Source organism: Taudactylus pleione, unplaced genomic scaffold, assembly GCF_031769625.1.
Source record: "Taudactylus pleione unplaced genomic scaffold, aTauple2 ptg000077l, whole genome shotgun sequence".
In the NCBI taxonomy this organism is placed as follows: Eukaryota; Metazoa; Chordata; class Amphibia; order Anura; family Myobatrachidae; genus Taudactylus; species Taudactylus pleione.
Window position 1 is genome coordinate 2,050,133 of NW_028284479.1, and position 19,392 is coordinate 2,069,524.

The window sequence follows — 19,392 nt, forward strand, 5'->3', positions numbered from 1 at the left end:
TAAATGTGAGGATTTTCTGTAAATCCTTCTTCTGTTTGCTAAATCTGACTGTCACTGCTCAAATCAGAGCAGATCCTACGCAATGGAGTAAAGTCCTAATATTCAAATGTGACATAGCACTGAATATCTCTCTGGATTTCTTTTTTTTTCTTGTTATCACAGCTAGCAATCTCATTTGCAGACCCTGTACTTAAAGAAGCCATGGAAAAAAACAACTGTCTCTCAACACAATTATTTAAGTGCTACTTTTGTGATATCTTAAAGGTAACTCCTGTCTTATTTCATCTATTTTTTATTATTATTTCTTAAGAATGAAAAATGTTGCTGTGCCTCTTTTATTTCTGAGAATGCTTAAAGTAGGCACTGATTTTGCCATTAAAAAATGCTGAATATGCATTTTTTTTGCATGTTATCCACAATTGTTCATTTTAATTTTTAGATTTATATATATGTATATATATATATATATATATATATATATATATGTGTGTGTATATATGTTTATATATATATATATATGTGTGTGTATATATATATATATATATATATATATATGTTGCTCATGTACTGTACTGTAAATATTATATAATATATGCTCACTGCTATGGGCAACGTGATTAATTGACAATTAAATGGTTTCCATGGTATTACTGTGCATAGATTGCAATAATTTTGCATGAATATCATGCAATGTGTTACACCTGTGCAGAAGCATTTACTATTTAAATTATGCATACACTGTCTTGGCAGGTGGTCAAAGCTTTTTCCAATTAGTTATCAACTTTATGTCTGGTGCAAACTCTTTTCAAATAGAAACATCTACTGTAGATCTCTCTTTTACAATATTTATGATTTTTGTATTTGTTTCATTTGTGTTCTTTAGTGCTTACACTGTTGCCTGGAAAGCATTTTCACCTGCCTTAAGTGTAAGTGCAAGTTTATGATAGTGAAATAGTTAACAGAACAGTCTCTTAGTACTTGATATTCCCTGAAAGCTGTGAAAATACTTGCAGATGTGTGATTTAACATCATTTTGTAATTATTCACCCTGTTAGTGGATCATTTCTACTGCTCACATTCTAGTGGTTTCAGAGGAGCTGTTTGTTTACTGCAGTGAGTGAAGAGTTCATGTGCTGTATTTTATATTGTAAGGCTTTTATTCAGCACCATTTATATCTTTTGTATTTAAATACATTTATGCATATTTGGTCAGACTGAATTTAGTGACCTTTCTAGCAGTTGCTGGCCAGGCTTCAAGTTTCCTTTCTCAGCATAAAAAAGTTTATAAAAGCTGAAGTTTTATTTTTTACATAGTTGGAATGCACTAATGCCATTGGATCAGCCACTGCAAGTATTCGCTTTAGGCCCTAATCCATAAAACATGTGATCACTGCCCATTTGTAATTTATTTGTTTTAGGCACAAAGAACGCGACAAACATATTGTAGTGATAATTAAAAAAGTCTTTGATGTTGGTTGCCAGATTTTTATATTTTTCTGTGTATTATTCTTTGGTTAGAATCTGAGTTCATAATGTTTAAAGCGAACCTTTCATTTTAGCAAATATTTCCTTTCATTGTGGGGCAAGTAATAGAAAAATCTAGAGACTAATGACCAAAAACGCATGACTTCAAAAGTCTGACATGGTAGAACATGAATGTACTGTTCTAGATTGAGGATGTATAATGAAGAAAATATAGAGTGAACTGTGTAGAGTGTTGAATGTGTAGAGTATAGAATGTGGAAAGTTTAGCTCTAGAATGTGTAGAGTGTAGCATCTGTAGTTTAGAATGTGCACCATGAACAATGCAGAATGTGGAAAGTGTAGTGTATAGAATGTGTAATGTAGAACTTGTAGAATACAGTGTAGAATGAGTAGAGTGTACAATGTGTAGTATGTAAATATGTAATATGTGTATTATACAATCATAGACATAAGCAAAAGCAGGGGAGTTTCTGGTTGCCTGGAAACCCCCCTCCCCAGCCCACACCATGACCACAATAAAAATACCATATAATATTAAAGCTGCATGTTTTTAAGATCCCCTCAGTGTCACAAATGAAATAATTAGCACCACCTGTTGAGCCACTAATGAATACACTTGTGCACCAACTAGTACCCCTTTTCCACCAAAATTCCGGGTATGACCCGGAGTTGGAACAGGGCTCCTATTCGGATCAGACCCAGAATTTAGCCAGCGCAGACTCGGGATATTCCCGAGTTGGTGCCGCTCACACCGCAGTCGGGTCTGCATACACCCGGCTTTTCCGGCATGAAAGTGGATGCTTGGAGATGACGTCATCTCCAAGCGCCACTGAAGCCGGACCAATCGGCCGGCTTACGGCGCACTGCAGGTCATCAAGACACGGAGTGCACCGTACACACAGCAGGGTTTCACGGGCTACGCCCGTGTTAAACCCTGCTAGTTACCTGGGTTGGATTGCCGGGTCACTCGACCCGGTGATCCAACCCTCACCCCTTTTACACCAAGGAGCTGCCTGGGTTAACCATGCAATAACCCGGGTTTTAGCTCCGGTGTAAAAGTGGTATTAGAGATCTGGAAAACATGCATATTTTAAGCTGGTGCACTGATATAGACCATCAATACGGTCAGTTGTTGATACTGTATAATTATTCATTATCCAGTGCATAAGGAGGCCAATGTGTACATATATGTCCAGGGCAGTGTTAGGTACTTTTGATGCTCCCCCAGACTCCCGAACTTGCTCAATGATCTGGAATGGTGCCCACATCTGAAATAAAAACATTCAGCTTAGGCAGGATGGCCCTACTGCCACATTTAATGGCTTACTGTGATCGCTGGTTCTATATATGTCACAATTATTACATACACTATACTTCGTATTATGCATATTGTAGCTGGTTAAGTGCTAATTATGTCCTCTTCATGGACTAGCCACAATCACTCTAAAATCAAGCATATGGAAATCCTGCATTTGCCCCATACAATGTAAAATGTGTAGTATGTAATATGTGTATTATACAATGTAGAGTGGGTGGTGTAACCTGTGGAATGTACAGTTTATGCTGAGTGGGTTTCCTTCACCATGTAGTATAACTCAGACAATTACAGATGGCAGAGCATATGAGGGAGTTAGGCTAAGTCTACACAGTCTTTCTTTCAGACATACAAGAGGGAATAGGAGCAGGTATTATAAGAGTATATAAAATATGTTATAATTTCTCATTCTCTTTCAGACTAAGAAAATGTCAGACATGGCTTTACAGAGACTAACTAGTAGTCCTGAAAGACTATGGTATGCCAAAAACGACACCAAATTTAAGTGCCTTGGTCAATTAGTTCTAATAGTTGTGGTTAATACAGTACATTAGCTGACCCCTCTGCTGGGGTAACTTAGGTTGAATTAAGTAACTTATGTAAATAATAGTACACTTGTAATTAAGGCTATTTGTTTAGCCGAGGACAAGTTTGTGCAACTGGGAAATAATGAAAAAATCAGAGAAAAAAGCATTTAGTACCTGGCAAAATGGGTCATACTTAAAGTTAAAATTCATCTGTTGGGGAAAGGTCATTGCAGTAACAAGTTGCATTGCACATGACACGGTCTTCAATTATTTGCAAAGTTAGAGGCCACCTTCTTCAAGTTTTAGTGCCAGCCAGGTACCAGCCACTCCCAGATAGACAGAAAACTATGTGGAATGCTATTCTGTGTCATACAACATCAGCAGCAGTCAATACACCAGTCTCTCAGGTAGCTGTAAGCCATAATTGTTTTCTGGACCTGTGAAGAGGGCATTCCTGGTATAACCATGGGGAGAATGTAACAGGGAACTGCTGGTATGATTATATATAGATACTGTAAGAATTATACAGTTACTAACTTTCCCTAGTTTCCAGAGGTGCTCCTAGATTGTAAAGAGTTGTCCCTCGAAATCTGTGTTTTCAGGTTGGTCCCTACTGTATTTTTCAACTCTGACTGAGGAGGTTCATCTAGACTGTGAGGAAGTTGATGAGCTTTGGTTCACCTGCTCAGTGGGGAGGTATTTCTGGAAATAATTTTAAGATGTTGCCAACTTTGGAAATTGCTGTTATACTCGTGGCCCTGCTTGTATAATAATACTTTGCCAATGCCGATGTATCATTAGTGGTAAAATGTGAAGGCACTGGTCTAAAATTCATGTGTTTACAACAGTGTTATAAACATGGAAGGGCACAGCTAGTACTATCAAGTACAGAGCATGGCTTCTATAACATGTCAAAACTGCTAGCATAAGCATGAATGGGCACTGGTAATATATTGTAGAAAACTAGCAGTATATGGGGCACCTTTGGTATAACATTGTGTGGGGCACTATCAGTTTTAGAAGAGTCCTCAAGTCTTCTATCCTAAGTAAGCATGAGTTTTTCTCCAGGTTGTCCAATTGTGTTTAAGAGGGAGTTTTTTTTGGTAATTATCTATTATCTTAATTGTTAACCATTTATTAAATAATTATTAATTATTTTACAGCAAAGTATGTGAAATGAGCAAATATTACTCAAGTACAGTATATTGTACAGAATAAAAACTTAGCCACACATCTAACCATTAAGGAAGGTTAATGCTATTATATGTAATTTTTATTATTATTTTGCAGGTTAAAATGCACACGATGACATACATCCATCTCATCTACCTGAGCTTATGTCTACTCACCATAACCCATTCAGCAGCGGCTGGTCAAGAAACACTCTGCGGTGCTGAATTAGTGGATGCCCTTCAGTTTGTGTGTGGAGAGAGGGGCTTCTTTTTCAGTAAGCTATTTTTTCTTATTTTTCTTTACTTTAAATTAAAAGACTACAGTATGTAGGCTAAATAACATAGAAAGCTTAGATGGACCCATTAGGGAAAACATGACTGAGAAGGGCTGCTAAATGTGCCCTGTAGATTGGATTGCTAAGCAGTTTTGTAGTGGGTGACAAGTACAAGTAAGTGGTCCATGGCACCACGACACAAGTCCACTTTTACTATAATGTGATTATGGAAAGTATGCATTAGCAACCCATAGTGTTGCAGAAAGTTGGGCGGTATCTACAGATCATTGCTGCAATGCTTAGCATCTGTCACTGTCAGTTGAGTGCAAGTAATTGAGGGCAGTTTTTAGTAGAGGGGAAGGAGACTGGAAGAGGCCAAGAGCTTTGGAAGCACGGGACATGACCCCATCAATACGTGGCCACACCCCCATCATTATACCAATGAAATGTCCTCATTTTATGATACCTTGATGAATGAATTCAAAATTGGGGTGTATTTAAAAAATGTTTCTATGGCATAAATGTGTTTTAACTCATAGCAACCATTCAGAAATTAAAAGGAAATGTCTGTTGCTATGGGTTACAGACTTGCAGTATGTTTGCAAACATAAAGTTGTTACTGCATATAAGCCTTATTGCTTTCAGGGACATGCATTGCTTTCTTTTACTTTTTATTTTCTGTATATTAAATAAGAGGGTTCCTGGAGCCCTAGCCTTATTGACCCTTAACAATGCACATGCCTTCAGTAAACCGTGTCTGCTGCTCCTTGTTATCATTGCTTTTCCATGCGTGTATATTTTAAAAGAATGCAATAACCAGGGGTTAAAGTGGGCAAGAACGGGGTGTAACTGAGTTCTGTCACCTCCGCCATGTCCCTGCATAGAAGTCCAACAGATAGAGAGCCACTCTGTCTGGCAGTGGACGTTTCCAACTCCTCGGTTTCCAGCTCCATGTTCCTCCTCCTCTGCCAACGGCCACCCCTCCTGTCACTCACTTAGTGGGCCTGCATCCTGGCCGCTCCTCCTGCGGCACTGCGTATACCATCGCCGCTGCTGCATAGTGCACTGAGGAGCTGCGAAGAGGAGCAGGAGTCAGGGCAGGCATGAAGGTGAGCTGCTGCTAGAGGGACATGTGGGGGGGGATAAACTGCTGGAGGAAGAGGAGACACAGGGGCAATGAGCTGATAGTGAGGGACACAGGGGCAGGGAGCTGCTGAAGAGACACAGAGGGATGGTTTTGGAATGAAGACCTGGCAATGGCACTGGTGAGATGCAGGGGGGGGTTGATGCTTATGAAACTCATGAAGATGGTGCTGAAGAGACAGTGGCGGATGGCATTGGAGAGATGCATTGGGGATGAAGCTGGTTAGACACAAGGGGGATGAAGCTGGTGAGATGAAGGGCGCTGATGAGTAGCAAGGGAGGTGGCAATGTAGAGTTGCAGGGAGATAATGCTGGAGAGATGTAGGAGGATGTTATCTCTCCAGTGTAAGAGATATAGATGACATACTGTAGAATATTTTTTTTACTTTTTACCTAACATTGTAGCCTCATTTGATGCCAGGAGTGCTAAAAAAGCATCTTAAATGTATTTCACACTGTCATAGCCCCCAGGCCCCGGGCCATTCAGTTTAAAATTTCCTATACACAACAGTGTGTGTGTTTGTGTGTATAAAGAACAGCTTTCACATTTGTTCTGGCCTCTCAGAGTAGCTCTGCTTAGGGTGTGTGTGGGGGGGGGGGTTCCACCACCTCTCCAGGATCACTTTAAGCCCTGGCAATAACAGTGTGAAACTTTTTAACCACTTGCCTAGCATGGTCACATCAGATGTGTCCACACAAGGACATGTAAACACAGCCACACTTCCACCAGTGTATACCCAGTGGCTGCAGAGAGGAGAAGCCACTCGGAAAATATACCAGCGCTTCTGCCCCCCCTTCCTCCCAAATATGTCCTGATTAGGGATGAATATTGATTACCAGATATATGAGAAATATTCATATACCTGTCCGACACTATTAAATATTTTAGTCTTATTGGCTCATTTGATATATCATCAGGAACACTTTTATTGCTGTTATACTGTATATCGTTCCTGGACCAGAGCCTCCTCCTGCTGGACAGGGTACAGAAGGGAGATCCTAAAAGGATTAACCACCAGTGACTGCAGGAAGGCAGTCTTCCTGTAGCCCATGTTCAGGAGCATTAGGTAAGCTGTGACATTCCTTCTTTCCCCCCGGCAACAAGCACTGCCTGTGGGCGGCTGTGAGAGGCAATCGTGATAGGATCACCCACCAGCCTGGGATGTCTACACTGCAGCAGCCTGCCTCTCCTGCTCCCTCCCACCCACCAAGCCAGCAGTCTTGGGTGATCCTTAGGATTTCACTGTAAAGTTTTTTTTTTTAACTGTATAAAACTATATTTTCCAAAAATGTCCCCAAAATTGTTGAATTTTTGAAAATGATCAAATAATGTTAATAAGAGTTATTTAACTCTTATTTGGTATAATTGTATTACAAATCTGCATATTTGTTAATTAAATTATATTAACTCGGGTTTAAATAGCTATCATTTGCATAATGTTTTAATAAAAATTGGACAAATTTGGGAATATTTTTGGAAAGAATATTAGCCATTTAAGTGGTTAAGGGCTGCCAGAGGTTGGAATGACATGCTACTAGACAGGGATAGGAGAGAGTGGTACGGCTTCATATATGCTTCATATATGCAGTGTAAAATCCTTTCATTGTACAGATGCCAAGGCAATACTCTCCACTATGTAGCCTCTGCTCACCCTTCACTCTGACCTGAAGCCCATAACTCAAAGGATAGACCTTGAATATTCTTTTTTGTTTGCAAGATAAATATGATGTTCACTTATGCATGTAGTAAACATAATTATACTTAATTTATGCTCTTCTTTACCTGATATTTCATTTAAAGCAATGTACTGTACATATCTTTTAGTCTGTTTGATGGCACCTTATCAGCACTTCAGCACTCATGTTCTATTATGATACCACATACTTACTTTTTCCAAGTGCAGCTAGTTTTACTGGAAGATAAAAGTATTTGTGGGCCAAAATGGTGGAGGAATGCAGATGGATTGCAAATGAAATGATAATAATGTTAGAAGCGCACCTTAATGTGTATGCATCACACCACCCCCTTTTATTCCAATCACTAGTGCAAATGGCATTATTATGGTCAAGACTTACACCTATTCCATGCTCGGTGCGCAAGAGATATGACCCTCAACAAATCCCAACTCAGATACGGTACAATTCTAGCTACACGCTCACTACATGCTCACAAGACACCCATGACACTACCACAAGAGCATTCTCTTCCATGAGTCTGCCCAGTTGCTGCCCAGCAATGCCCATTCACGAAAATGGCTGAGATCTGTCTGACCTAGGTCCCCTGCAGATCTGCAAAGATGCATATGTTGGCTACAGCACTTGCACATCAAGTGATGTGTGCTACTTAGAATCAGGTCCTATGTCTATAATGAATCTGATGGCACATGACATACCTTCTGTGTAACCTTTTGAACAGGAAAGCTTCTGAACAAAGCGCAGATATATGATGTGATTAGGACTTAGGAGATCTATTTATAAAGCTTAAAATTACAGTCAATGAAAACATCTTTATTCTAATATTAAAGGGGATTGGTACGGGATGCTGGCGCTCGGGATCTCGGCGGTCAGAATCCCGATGCTGGCATCCCGACAGGGTTAGGATACCGAAACCTGTCAGTAGGTATTCTAACCCTCCCCCTCTACCTACCCTAACCCTCCCTCCCCGGTGCCTGAACCCAACTTTCCCCACTAGTGCCTAAACCATACTTGCCTACCCTCAGGATTTGTCCGGGAGCCTCCCAAAAATCGGTTGCTGCTCCCGGTCCCCCGAAAAGGCAGACAAGCCTCCTGGCAGCTGCTGACCCCTCCCTCCCCCGAGGTTTTAAGAGAAACCTCCACAGCGGGGAAAGCCGATAACACGATTCAGGCTGAATCACGTCATTTTTGCCCCTCCCCTGCTTCACAATGCCGGTAACCTCGACATTGTGTAGCGGGGCCAAAACTACGCGATCACGTGGCAATGCCCCTGCTTCACCCACAAAACTGTCTGGCCACGCCCTGCTGCAATGCCAATCTGGCTGCTCCCTCCCGGAAAGGGCAGCCAGAATGTCGGCAACCCTGGCCTAAACCTAACCTCCCCTCCTAGTGCTTAAACGTAACCTCCACCTCCCCACACCTTGTGCCTAACCCTAACTCTCCCTCTAGTGCCTAACACTCACTTCTTAACTTAGTGTCGGGATCCCGGTGCCGGAAATTCTGAGCGTCGGAATCCCGACAGTCGGATATTGACTGCATCCCCTATTGAAGAAGTGGTTATGGAGATACAGTATCTGCTGCCACTGGCGTCACAAGGGGGGTGCGGGCAGCACCCGGATGTCGCCAACAGAAGGGTGACACCAAAGTGCTGGCTCCCCCTCAGTGACAGTAGCCGGGTGCTGCATTACGTGCGGCACTCGGCTCCTAGCACAGTGAAGGGGCCGGCACTTCACACAGGCTGGTCACCCTCGGTGAGCAAAAAAAACAGGTGTTCGGGGCAGGCCGTGAGGCCACGCCCCCTAATTTGTCAGCGCGCGGACAAACCTGCCGCACCGGGTGCACAGACAGGTAGGGACACCACTGTCTGCTGCGATCCCCCTCTTAATGATCGCAGCATCAGTCCCTATAGAGTTCTAGGGGACTGTGATTAATGCCCCACTTATCAAGCTTCTAAAATTGTAGCTATATTTTTCAGGTCCATAATGAATATTATAATAAATAGGCCCTTATAACATTTTGTCTTAAGTTTATCACAGATATTTGTTTGCCGGGCTCAGGAATCATTCACACATGCATACAATTCCAGATCTAGCCTAAATCCATTCTTTATAATTACATATGAAGATTTTTTTAGCGCCTGATTCAGAGGCGCTCGCTCTGAAGCAGGGCGGGGGGGGGGTTTCAGCCTCCAGGCCACTCGCTAAGGTGTGGGTTACCTCCCACAGCTTTTGCGGGCGGCCCGTGGTAGGGACTCAGCTCTCGCAAGCCCGAGTGGACTTCCTGCTCTAATAGAGCAGGAAGTTCACTACTGACATCACGAGTGATGTCAGTAGGGCCGCTCACAAACGCCAGGCGTTCCTAAGGGAACGCCTGCATTTCAGCAGCCACCCCCCCTCCCCGTCTACAAAATGGGGCGAGCTGTCAATCAACATCGACAGCCGCCCCATCTTGTAGCGAGACCCGTTGCGACGGAGCTGCCGTCGCAGTACGGGTCTTGCGCATGCGCACGCCGGAGGCGGTGCATGCGCAGTCGAGGACAATCGACCCGCTTGCGAGTGCTGTGCGCTCGCAAGCGGGTCTGAATCAGGCCCTTAGATTGGTAAGTGTCCAAATCATACAAATACAAATAAGCATCTTCAAGCACAGCATCTAAATATATATGTAATGTAACAGTACAGATGCATAAAAAAACTAACATGGAAATGATTACCGGTATTAAGATATGTGCATGCTTTGCAACACGCACATCTAAAAAGTGAATATGTGAGAGGGATCTTGGTATTCATAGTCACTGACTCATGGCCACTGTAATTGTAATTTTTCACTATAAACACTGGTGAATTTTCTGGTCCAGAGAGGACTATGAAAAATGTGGCGGCTATATACTTTTAAAGCGGGCTCATAACATAGCCAATAACTTTAAATGTATAGCTGTTTATAGAATTCATTAACATCTGAAAGAAGGTGATAGGTGAAGAGCTGCAGTGTGAAACTACAGAAGTACAATGTGTGTATGTAAGCAATCAGAGATGCAGAATTGGCGTTATTTGGATGGGTTATTTCCTAATCATTATTCATAGGGATCCTTACATACCTGTTTCATGCCTGCTTACAATAATGTATTAAACACAGTGGGCCTGATTCTGAGTCGCACATAAGGGCCTGATTCACATTTGGGAATAAAGGGACTAAGGGCCTGATTCAGACCCGGTTGCTCTGACAGAGCCGCTCGCTCTGAATCAGGGCCGGGTTGTTGTTTTTTTTTAGAACGGCCTCCTGGCCGCTCACATAGCTGTGGGTGACCACCCACAGCTATAGCGAGCGGCCATGATGATGGTCAAGACCATCGCGACCATCGGCTTGCGACGAGAACCTTGTGGTAGGGTCTCATGGCCGCAAGCCCCAGAGAGATTTTGGCTCTAACAAAGCCGGAATCTCTCCACTGACATCACTTGTGATGTCAGTGGGGCCGCCCCCAAACGACAGGCGTTCTCATGGGAATGCCTCCATTTGGGCAGCCACCCACCCGGCCCACCAAAGGGGGCGAGCTGACACTCAACATTGACAGCTCACCCCCTTTGTTGCGAGACCCGGAGCGGGTCTCGTGCATGCGCACGACGGAGCCGGCTCCGTCTTGCGCATGCGCTGTGGGCCACCATCCAACCTGGTTGCGAGCGCTCAGCGCTTGCGACCGGGTCTGAATCAGGCCCTAAGTCAGCATTTCATGCAAGTGCAATGCTGAACACAGATTCCCAATTATCGGGAATCTGCGCGTGGACCCATTCTGTGTGTGTCATTTATGCCTCTGCCTGATTGACATGCAGAGGCATTTAAGGGGCGGTGCAAGGGTGATGCAGTTTCCTGGCCTTGCAAGCCGGCCAGTCTGAGGTCCTGATTCAGCAAGGAATGCACGGATGCAGACGCATGTATCTGGCCGCTGCGTGAATATGCCAATGAATGCATACGCACGGCAATCGCAGCAGAATAAGCAGACGCCCAGGACTACGTAATACCACCCAGGGGTACCGAGAGGGGTGGGGAGCGGGTACAGATTACCCGGGCCCGGGCATCCTGAGGGGCCCATCGCGGCAATGCAAAGCTTTTTTTTTCCGGGAAGGGGGCGTGGTCACACCTCCCTTGATTAGGCCACGCCCCCTGTTACCCGGGCCCACCGCTGCTCTTGGCGGACCTGATACCAACCACTTCCCTTTACTTGTGTCCTCTATACCTGGCAAGACGGCAGAAACATCAGTAACATCGAGAACCAGGGGCAGAACTATGGGAGACAATGGAGGCACCTGCCACCGGGCGCCACCACTTAGGGTGCTTATGGGGGTTATCCTGCAAATTTACTTTAGTAAATAAGTTTAATAGAAACAAATTCACATATTCTATATTAGTGTTTTTGTGTGTAGATAGATACATAGAAGGATAGATAGATAGATAGATAGATAGATAGATAGATAGATAGATAGATAGATAGATAGATAGATAGATAGATAGATAGATAGATAGATAGATAGATAGATATGCACCATATAATTATTTTCCCTGTTTTTTTTAGGGGGGGGTGCACCAAATTATTACTTACCTCTGGGTGTCTGGGGTGAATTTACGCCACTGTCGAGAACCATCAAACCCATACGCACAATAGTGTTTGACCTGACCCTCCCGTAGACATAGCGAGACTTCCTTTGTGCAGCTAGCCGCAAGGGCTTAATTATGCACGCCCCTGAAACCCCGTCCTAACGCACAGGCACGCCTGCGTTTACCTGACCACTGCACCATCACCACCCACAAAAGGCACTTCCTGTCAATCAAATGTCCCTGGGCCTGGGGACTCCCTGCGTACGCATACTCCATCCACTGACCAGTTCACGCACGCACACTGCATTGCATATGCATGCGCAGAGGAAAACCATCGACAGAATGCGTGCGTCTGCATCTGTGCATTCCTTGCTGAATAAGGCCTTGAGTAAGCTGAGACTTACTCAGCTGGCCGGCGCTCCGGCGCCGTCCACCATCGCGACCATCGACCACTGATGGTCGCGATGGCGTTCCCAGCCTGCGACTTCGGTCACAGTGCTGGAATCGCAAACGCAACGGGGGTGTCATACACTTCCTGCTGTATTTGCTTATTTACAATGACGGAACTGCAAAGTTGCCTGCGTGCAGCTTTGCAATTCCGTTCCAACCTGAATCAGCCTCGGAGTAAGAGAGAGCAAGTAACTGTGTAGCTGGACAAACCATGTTGCAATGCAAGGGGTGCAAATGCATACAATATTATTGCATGTGGGGTAAATACTAGCTGCTTTTGCATGCAGCCCACAAATGCTGGACAGCTTTATTTTTACACCGCAATTTAGTTTTCAGTTTGGAGACACCCCTCCCAAATCTAAATCTCTGTACATTTTAAATCTGCCCCACCTGCATTGCAGCCTGGTATTACCAAGAGTCAGACGCATCTACATGACCACACTTCCAGCAGCCCTTCGGCTGCAAGAGCAGACGCCATCACTGGTAATGTCACTTACACCTGGTGCAGAGGATCTGCCTGATAGTGGTTTGAAGTCTGCATATGGTCATCTCATAGTAGGTCGTAGCTGTGTACGCTCCTATGACACTCTCAAAGGACACTTTTCCTATATTTTGTGTGCTTATTGCTGCACTATTACCTCCCAGTAACATCCTTTTATACATCGGTGAGAAGCGACTAAAGATGTGTACAACTCAGAATAGCTCATAGATACTCTAAGCTGTGTCACATGATCAGCTTTCTCAAAATCATGAGATGTGACCACATTTGGGATGGAGTAAATCAGGCCCAGCATGAATATATTTTGGTTCAGAACATGGAGAATATAATGCAACCATACATTGTTGCCCTAAGTGATCTTAAATATCACGTTTTATTCATCAAGCCTAATCTCAAAATTCTTTCCCTAATGCCTTTTACATGCACTTCTCCTCTTCTCTTATAACCACCTATTCCTTTTTCATCCATCTGGGGGATGCCATTACTTCTGTGTTATGCAATAGAGATGTGGAGTCGGGCACTCCCATTCCACTAGAACCTCAGTCTTGTTTTTAGTGCCTTGGAGTAAGGCACTAGCTAGGTCCTAGCTTTTAGTTAGGTTTATTTTCTTTATTTTGATGTTTGGTTTGGGTGCTTAGTTCCTGGCAACAGGCGACAAGCACTAGCAGAGTGGGAGTTAGATAGAATAGAGGTTTGTGTGAACCCTGTATCCCACTCTAAAGACGACCCCTGGGAGAGTCACCAAACTATATTGTCCCTGGGTCTCTCTCCATTCCAGTCACCAGACACACATCTGAGGGGACCGCTTGCAAAAAGGTAAGCTTTATTCATTTTATATGTAAAATATCTTATTGATGTATTTGCTGCCTCCTGGCACGCTGCTTTCAAGCAAAGTGGCCGGGCATGTTATTACTCACATGGCTGCAGCTGTAGGGCCGGCGTGCTTCACACTTCCCCAGGCTTCCACAGCACCCGCCACTTTCAAAAACCCTGATGGTTCCTCCTGAAGGACCGCCAGCTGGGATTAGAAGAGCAGCAACAGGCTGCTGGCTTTTGTGGGAGAGAAAGATAAGTGGGGCGCTGATCAACATAAAGGGTTCAATTTAATAATGACAATTAATTACAACACTCAATATACAATGAAGAAAAAAATAATAAAAATAAAAAAATGCTAAAAATAAGAAAACAAAGATTCTAAAGCATAGTGCATTAATAAATAATAATAATTTTATAAAAATTAAAAATAGAAAATTAATGAATGTGAAATGACATATAATATAACAATTACAAGATAAAAACAGTCAAACAGTATAGAATAAATTTAGCTTGCACCACTACAATATATGGTACTATAATGATAACAATGCTTCAACCTCTGAAGAAATATTTCCAAATGAAGCTGCCTGCAACGCAGCATCAAGAAAAAAAAATACTATAATTATGTATCTGTTTTTGAATAGCTATAGTATCTAGTCATTGAGGTATACTCCCAATGGGAAGGAATATTAAGTAACCTTTTGATGAAGCACAATGTTTTCCAGAAAATGGAATATAAGAAAAAAAAAAATATATATATATATATATATATATTTATATATATACATTGTATTCATACAAAAAACAGTTCCAAGCAAACAGCTATATTTGCTTGTATATAGAAATCCCGAGCAAATATATATAAGAAAACTGTGGATGAATCCAGTTCAGACATTTATAGTGGGTAAGCCCGTAAAGCTTTAAATCTGGGTTTGCCGATATAGGCCCTCATTCAGAGCCACTCGCTAGCGGCAGTACGCTCGTTCCGAGCGATGTTCGCACATCTGCGCATGCGTACGGATCGTTATACGCATGCGCGAACCAGTCAGTGCGGCCGAAATTCATGTGCTCGCAATATAGCGAATGCCTGCTATTTTGAGTGACAGAATGATGCGTATGTGGGTGGTAACAGGGGAAGGTGCTTGAAAACGGGGAGTGGAGATCAGAACGCAGGCGTGCTTAAAGGTCAAAACGGGCGTTTTATGGGTGTGCATAATTAATACAGCAGCATCATTGACCACGTCACTGGGTTATTTTATAGCCAGAACTGCTCGCAAGATTGTGGTAGCAAAAACCAACCACAAGAATAGCGAGCAGTTCATACGCTGGTCGATGTACTCGATTAATCTAATAAATAGCGGACATGACGTATGGTGCGAGCGGCCAGGGGGCGTTTTTAACAAATAAACGAGCGTATGTTTTGCTCGCTCGTTCAGACTTAGAGGTGTGAACAGACTGCAATTTGCGAACGGATCATTTGAATAGCCACCCCTTGTTTTTGAACGAACGACCGCAAATAGCGAACGGCTCTGAATCAGGCCCATAGTTTTCAAGCGACATGCATGTAATTTAAGTGGTTGTCTCACTCAGGGGCATATAAAGCCCCAATGAAAATCCTGTGTGTTGTGCCCGGTACTGTGTAATTGTACAACACAGCCTGCAGTGGTAATTACCAGTCACCATACGCTTTAAAAATATATCGGCAAACCTGAACTGGATTCATCCAAAGTTTTCTTATATATATTTGCTCGGGATTTCTATATACAGCATTAAGCAGCACACCAAATATAGCTGTTTGCTTGGAACTGTTTTTTGTATGCTTCATCAAATGGTTACTTAATATTCCTCTTAATTTTTTCTGTTATCAGAAGCAGTGGTTATAATTAAAAAAAAAAGAAAAAGAAAAATCCCTTCTTTGTCTTTATTTTTTTTCAAACAGTGCTACACTTTTATTCCAGAGGAATTTAGGCAGCTATCTGTATTGGTTAGAGTTGTCTTTCTCTCTCAGTATGGAGAAGCCAGACAAGGATTCCAAAAAACAGGGATCAGTCACTTTTATACTTGTAAAAAATGTGATAAAAAGTTGCCAAAAGGTTGTACGGACCCAGGGTCGCTCTGGAGTTCACAGGGGAATTCATTACCGGGAAGTTCGGCTGAACAGTTAGAGATGCCTGTTTGGGCCAGGTCTATGGCTGAGGTCATTGGTGAATTACATCACTCTCAGACAAATTATATGTTACCCTGTGCTCAAGTTCCCAAGAAGAAGGGGAATTGGATTATGACTGGGAAGACACTTCAAACTAGGAGTGAGACCCCCATTCTGATTCAGGAGTTTCTCTTTTGATAGATGCGGTCAGGGAGATTTTGCATCTACAGGAAACCGCTATTCCAGTAGCTAGTTCAGTTTATTTTTTTTAAGCGTAATAAGAAATGTGTCTGTTTTCCCAGAATTTTCACATTTTGAAAAAATATTAAAAGAAGCCTGATCAAAACCTGATTCCAAATTTCGTATTCCGAAAAAATTTAAGAATCTTTATCCCTTTTCGGAAGAGGATACCAAGCTTTGGGAAATTCCTCCCATGGTGAATCTCCTATTGCTAGGTTGGTCAGGAATACTGTTACTCCCACAGTCTGTGGGGGCGATTCAAATGTTTTTTGGGCGTGCTAATTAATGAGCGCCCACTTTGATATTCAAATGTTCAGGGCGCTCATTAAGTATCGCCCTCTTCACCGACTAAAATGGCTAAACCCGTCTTAATTTCTGGTTAGGGCGCGCTATCTGTGGTTAGCGTGCCCTAACCAGGGTGTTTCAGACACATTTCTGCTCGCGCACTTCTGAGTGTGTGCAGAAATCCCAACGCCGGCAGCTATCATGCCCTGACAGAGCAACAATTGAATTGCTCTATCGGGCGTCTTAAAAAAAAAAAGCAGCCAGCAGAACATTTGAATCGCCCCCAGTGACTAGTGAAGCTTCTTTGCACTGTTGGATGTGGTACGTGCGTTACGCATTTACTTAGATCATACTGCGTCTTTGAGGTTTACGGATTCTCTGTTGGTGTTGATTGATGCACCAAAAAGAGGCTGGCCAGCCAAGAAAGGATCCATCGCCAGATGGGTCACTTCTGCCGTTCAGCAAGCATATTTGTCCTCAAATGTGATGGTTCTGGCCTCCATTCGGGCCCAGTCGACTCGTGCTGTCGGGGCAGGGGCGTTTTAAGAGAGGAGGGGGCCCGTATGCACTCCTCGTGCAGGGCCCCCCCCTCTCTCCCTGGTGGCTGGCAGCTGACTGACGCAGCTGGCCAGCCACCGGAGCATTACTAGACTCCGGCCACTAGAGTGTCCCCGGAGTCTACTGCGCATGCGCAGAATGCGGGAAAAATGGCCGTGGTGGCCATTTTCTGGCGTTCTAAGCATGCGCAGTAGACTCCGGGCACACTCTAGTGCCCGGAGTCTACTGCGCATGCACAGAACACCGGAAAATGGCCGTGGCGGCCATTTTTCCGGTGTTCTGAGCAGCAGTGACATCCGACGCAGGACCTCGGACAGGTAAGTTAAAAAAAAATATGGGTGTAGTGTGTGTGGTGCAGGGTCCCCCTGGACCCGGGGGCCCGTGTGCCCCACACACACTGCACCCATTATAGATACGCCACTGTGTCGTGGTTTCTTGGGCTGTATGGCATGGTGCCTCAGTTGAGCAGCTATGCAAAGCAGCTACCTGGTCATCTGTACACACTTTTACAAAATTTTACAGCTTCCATACATTTGGAGCGAGGGACGCCAGTGTTGGGTGGAAAATTCTTTGAGCGGTCGGTTCCGACGCTCCCCCCCCTTAATTGGTTTACTTTGATATATCCCAGAAGTAATGGCATCCCCCAGATGGATGAAAAAGGAAATTTGATTTTTAATCACCGTAAAATCTCTTCCTTGGAGTCCAGGATCCCTCCTTTGTTTGGTTTCATACCTATTGGTTTCTCAGTTCTTTTGTGGGTATTTCTCAGGCTTTGTTAAACATAGACTGAGGTTCTAGTGGAAGGGGAGGGGTTATATAGGGGGTGGGAGACAGTTTTAATTAGTTAGTGTCCGACTCCACACCTCACTACTCATAGAACAGAAGTAATAGCATCCCCCAGATGGACTCCAAGGAAGAGATGTTACGGTGAGCAAAATTCTTATTTTTTCCTGTGCCACTATCCACCTATAGAATTCCCTACCAGACCTGATCACATTATCCCCCAGCTCCCCACCACCACCACTTTTGTTAAACAGCTTTTAAATCTTTAAATGATCTTTGGAAACTATCACAGTTTTACTTCCTTACAACTTTCACACAATCTGTACATTGCATTACTCTTGGTACTCTTTTCTCAGTTGAGCCCTTTCCTTACTAGATTGTAAGCTATCTCATGGGCAGGACTCTTCCTAACCTTTACAAATGAATAATAATATGTAGCATGGCAGCAGTTTGTCATTAAATTATATTTAATGTGGGTTTATTATGATCATCCAGGGGCGTCGGAAAGGGGGTTATGATGGTGGGGGCAACATACAATTGTTTCGGTGTTAATCGTTTTAGCACAGTCACTGCGTACAAAGAAACAATGGCGGTGACTTTACCATACAACTCTGAATCAGGCCCACAGTACATACTAAGCCTTGGAGAGAGATAAAGTGGATGGATTACAGGTGTTTGAAAAATGACAGTTAGAAACTGATTGGTTGGTACTTTATCTCTCTCCATGGCTTAGTAAATAGACCCAATAATCTTTTATCCTAAACTCTATTTCCCAAACTTTCTGAAATCCAGAAAGAAAGTAAATGACTGTTACTAATGCTACTGTAACACCAAAGAGTTCTAGATCTATAAGATACTTTCTAGTAAAATACTTTTAATTTATAAACATAACAATGCTTCTGAGAATTTTCATGTATGTCACAACTGTTCTTGGAAAATGTAATTGCAATGCAATGATTTTTTTTTTTTTTTGCTGTGAATTTATTTTATCTGTAATCTGACAGTTTACATGGGATGTTTGAAGTATGAATCATACAGCATAGGGTCAAATGAAGGACTCAATCCATTTTGTTTGCTAAAAAATAAAACAGCTGCATATTTATTTATTTAAAAAATGTTTATAAAGGGCCAGCACAGTATTTGGGGATGAGCAAAAAGGGCAGGAGACTGAGGGTCTCATTCAGACCCGCTCGCGAGCGCAGGACGCTCGCAAGCGGGTCAATGGTACCCAAATGCGCATGCGCACGATGGAGGGAGCCCCGTCGTGCGCATGCGCAAGACCCGGATAGCGACAGCCAAGCTGGTGCTCCGGGTCTCGCACCAAAGGGGGCGTACTGTCGATGGTGAGTGACAGCACGCCCCCTTTGGTGGACGTGCCGGGGGCGTGGCTGCCAGACGGAGGCGTTCCCATGGGAA

At 43.4% G+C, this 19,392-nt stretch overlaps 1 protein-coding gene across 1 annotated transcript in view; it reads left to right on the forward strand.

Annotated features, from left to right (window-relative positions):
- The first annotated feature begins 201 nt into the window (after window positions 1-201).
- Window positions 202-19,392, forward strand: part of IGF1 (insulin like growth factor 1) — a 124,606-nt gene continuing 105,415 nt past the window's right edge. Inside the window, exons 1-2 of the mRNA XM_088467868.1 lie at window positions 202-264; window positions 4,618-4,774. Coding sequence (XP_088323994.1) covers window positions 202-264; window positions 4,618-4,774 — 220 coding nt within the window. The remainder of the gene's footprint in view (window positions 265-4,617; window positions 4,775-19,392) is intronic.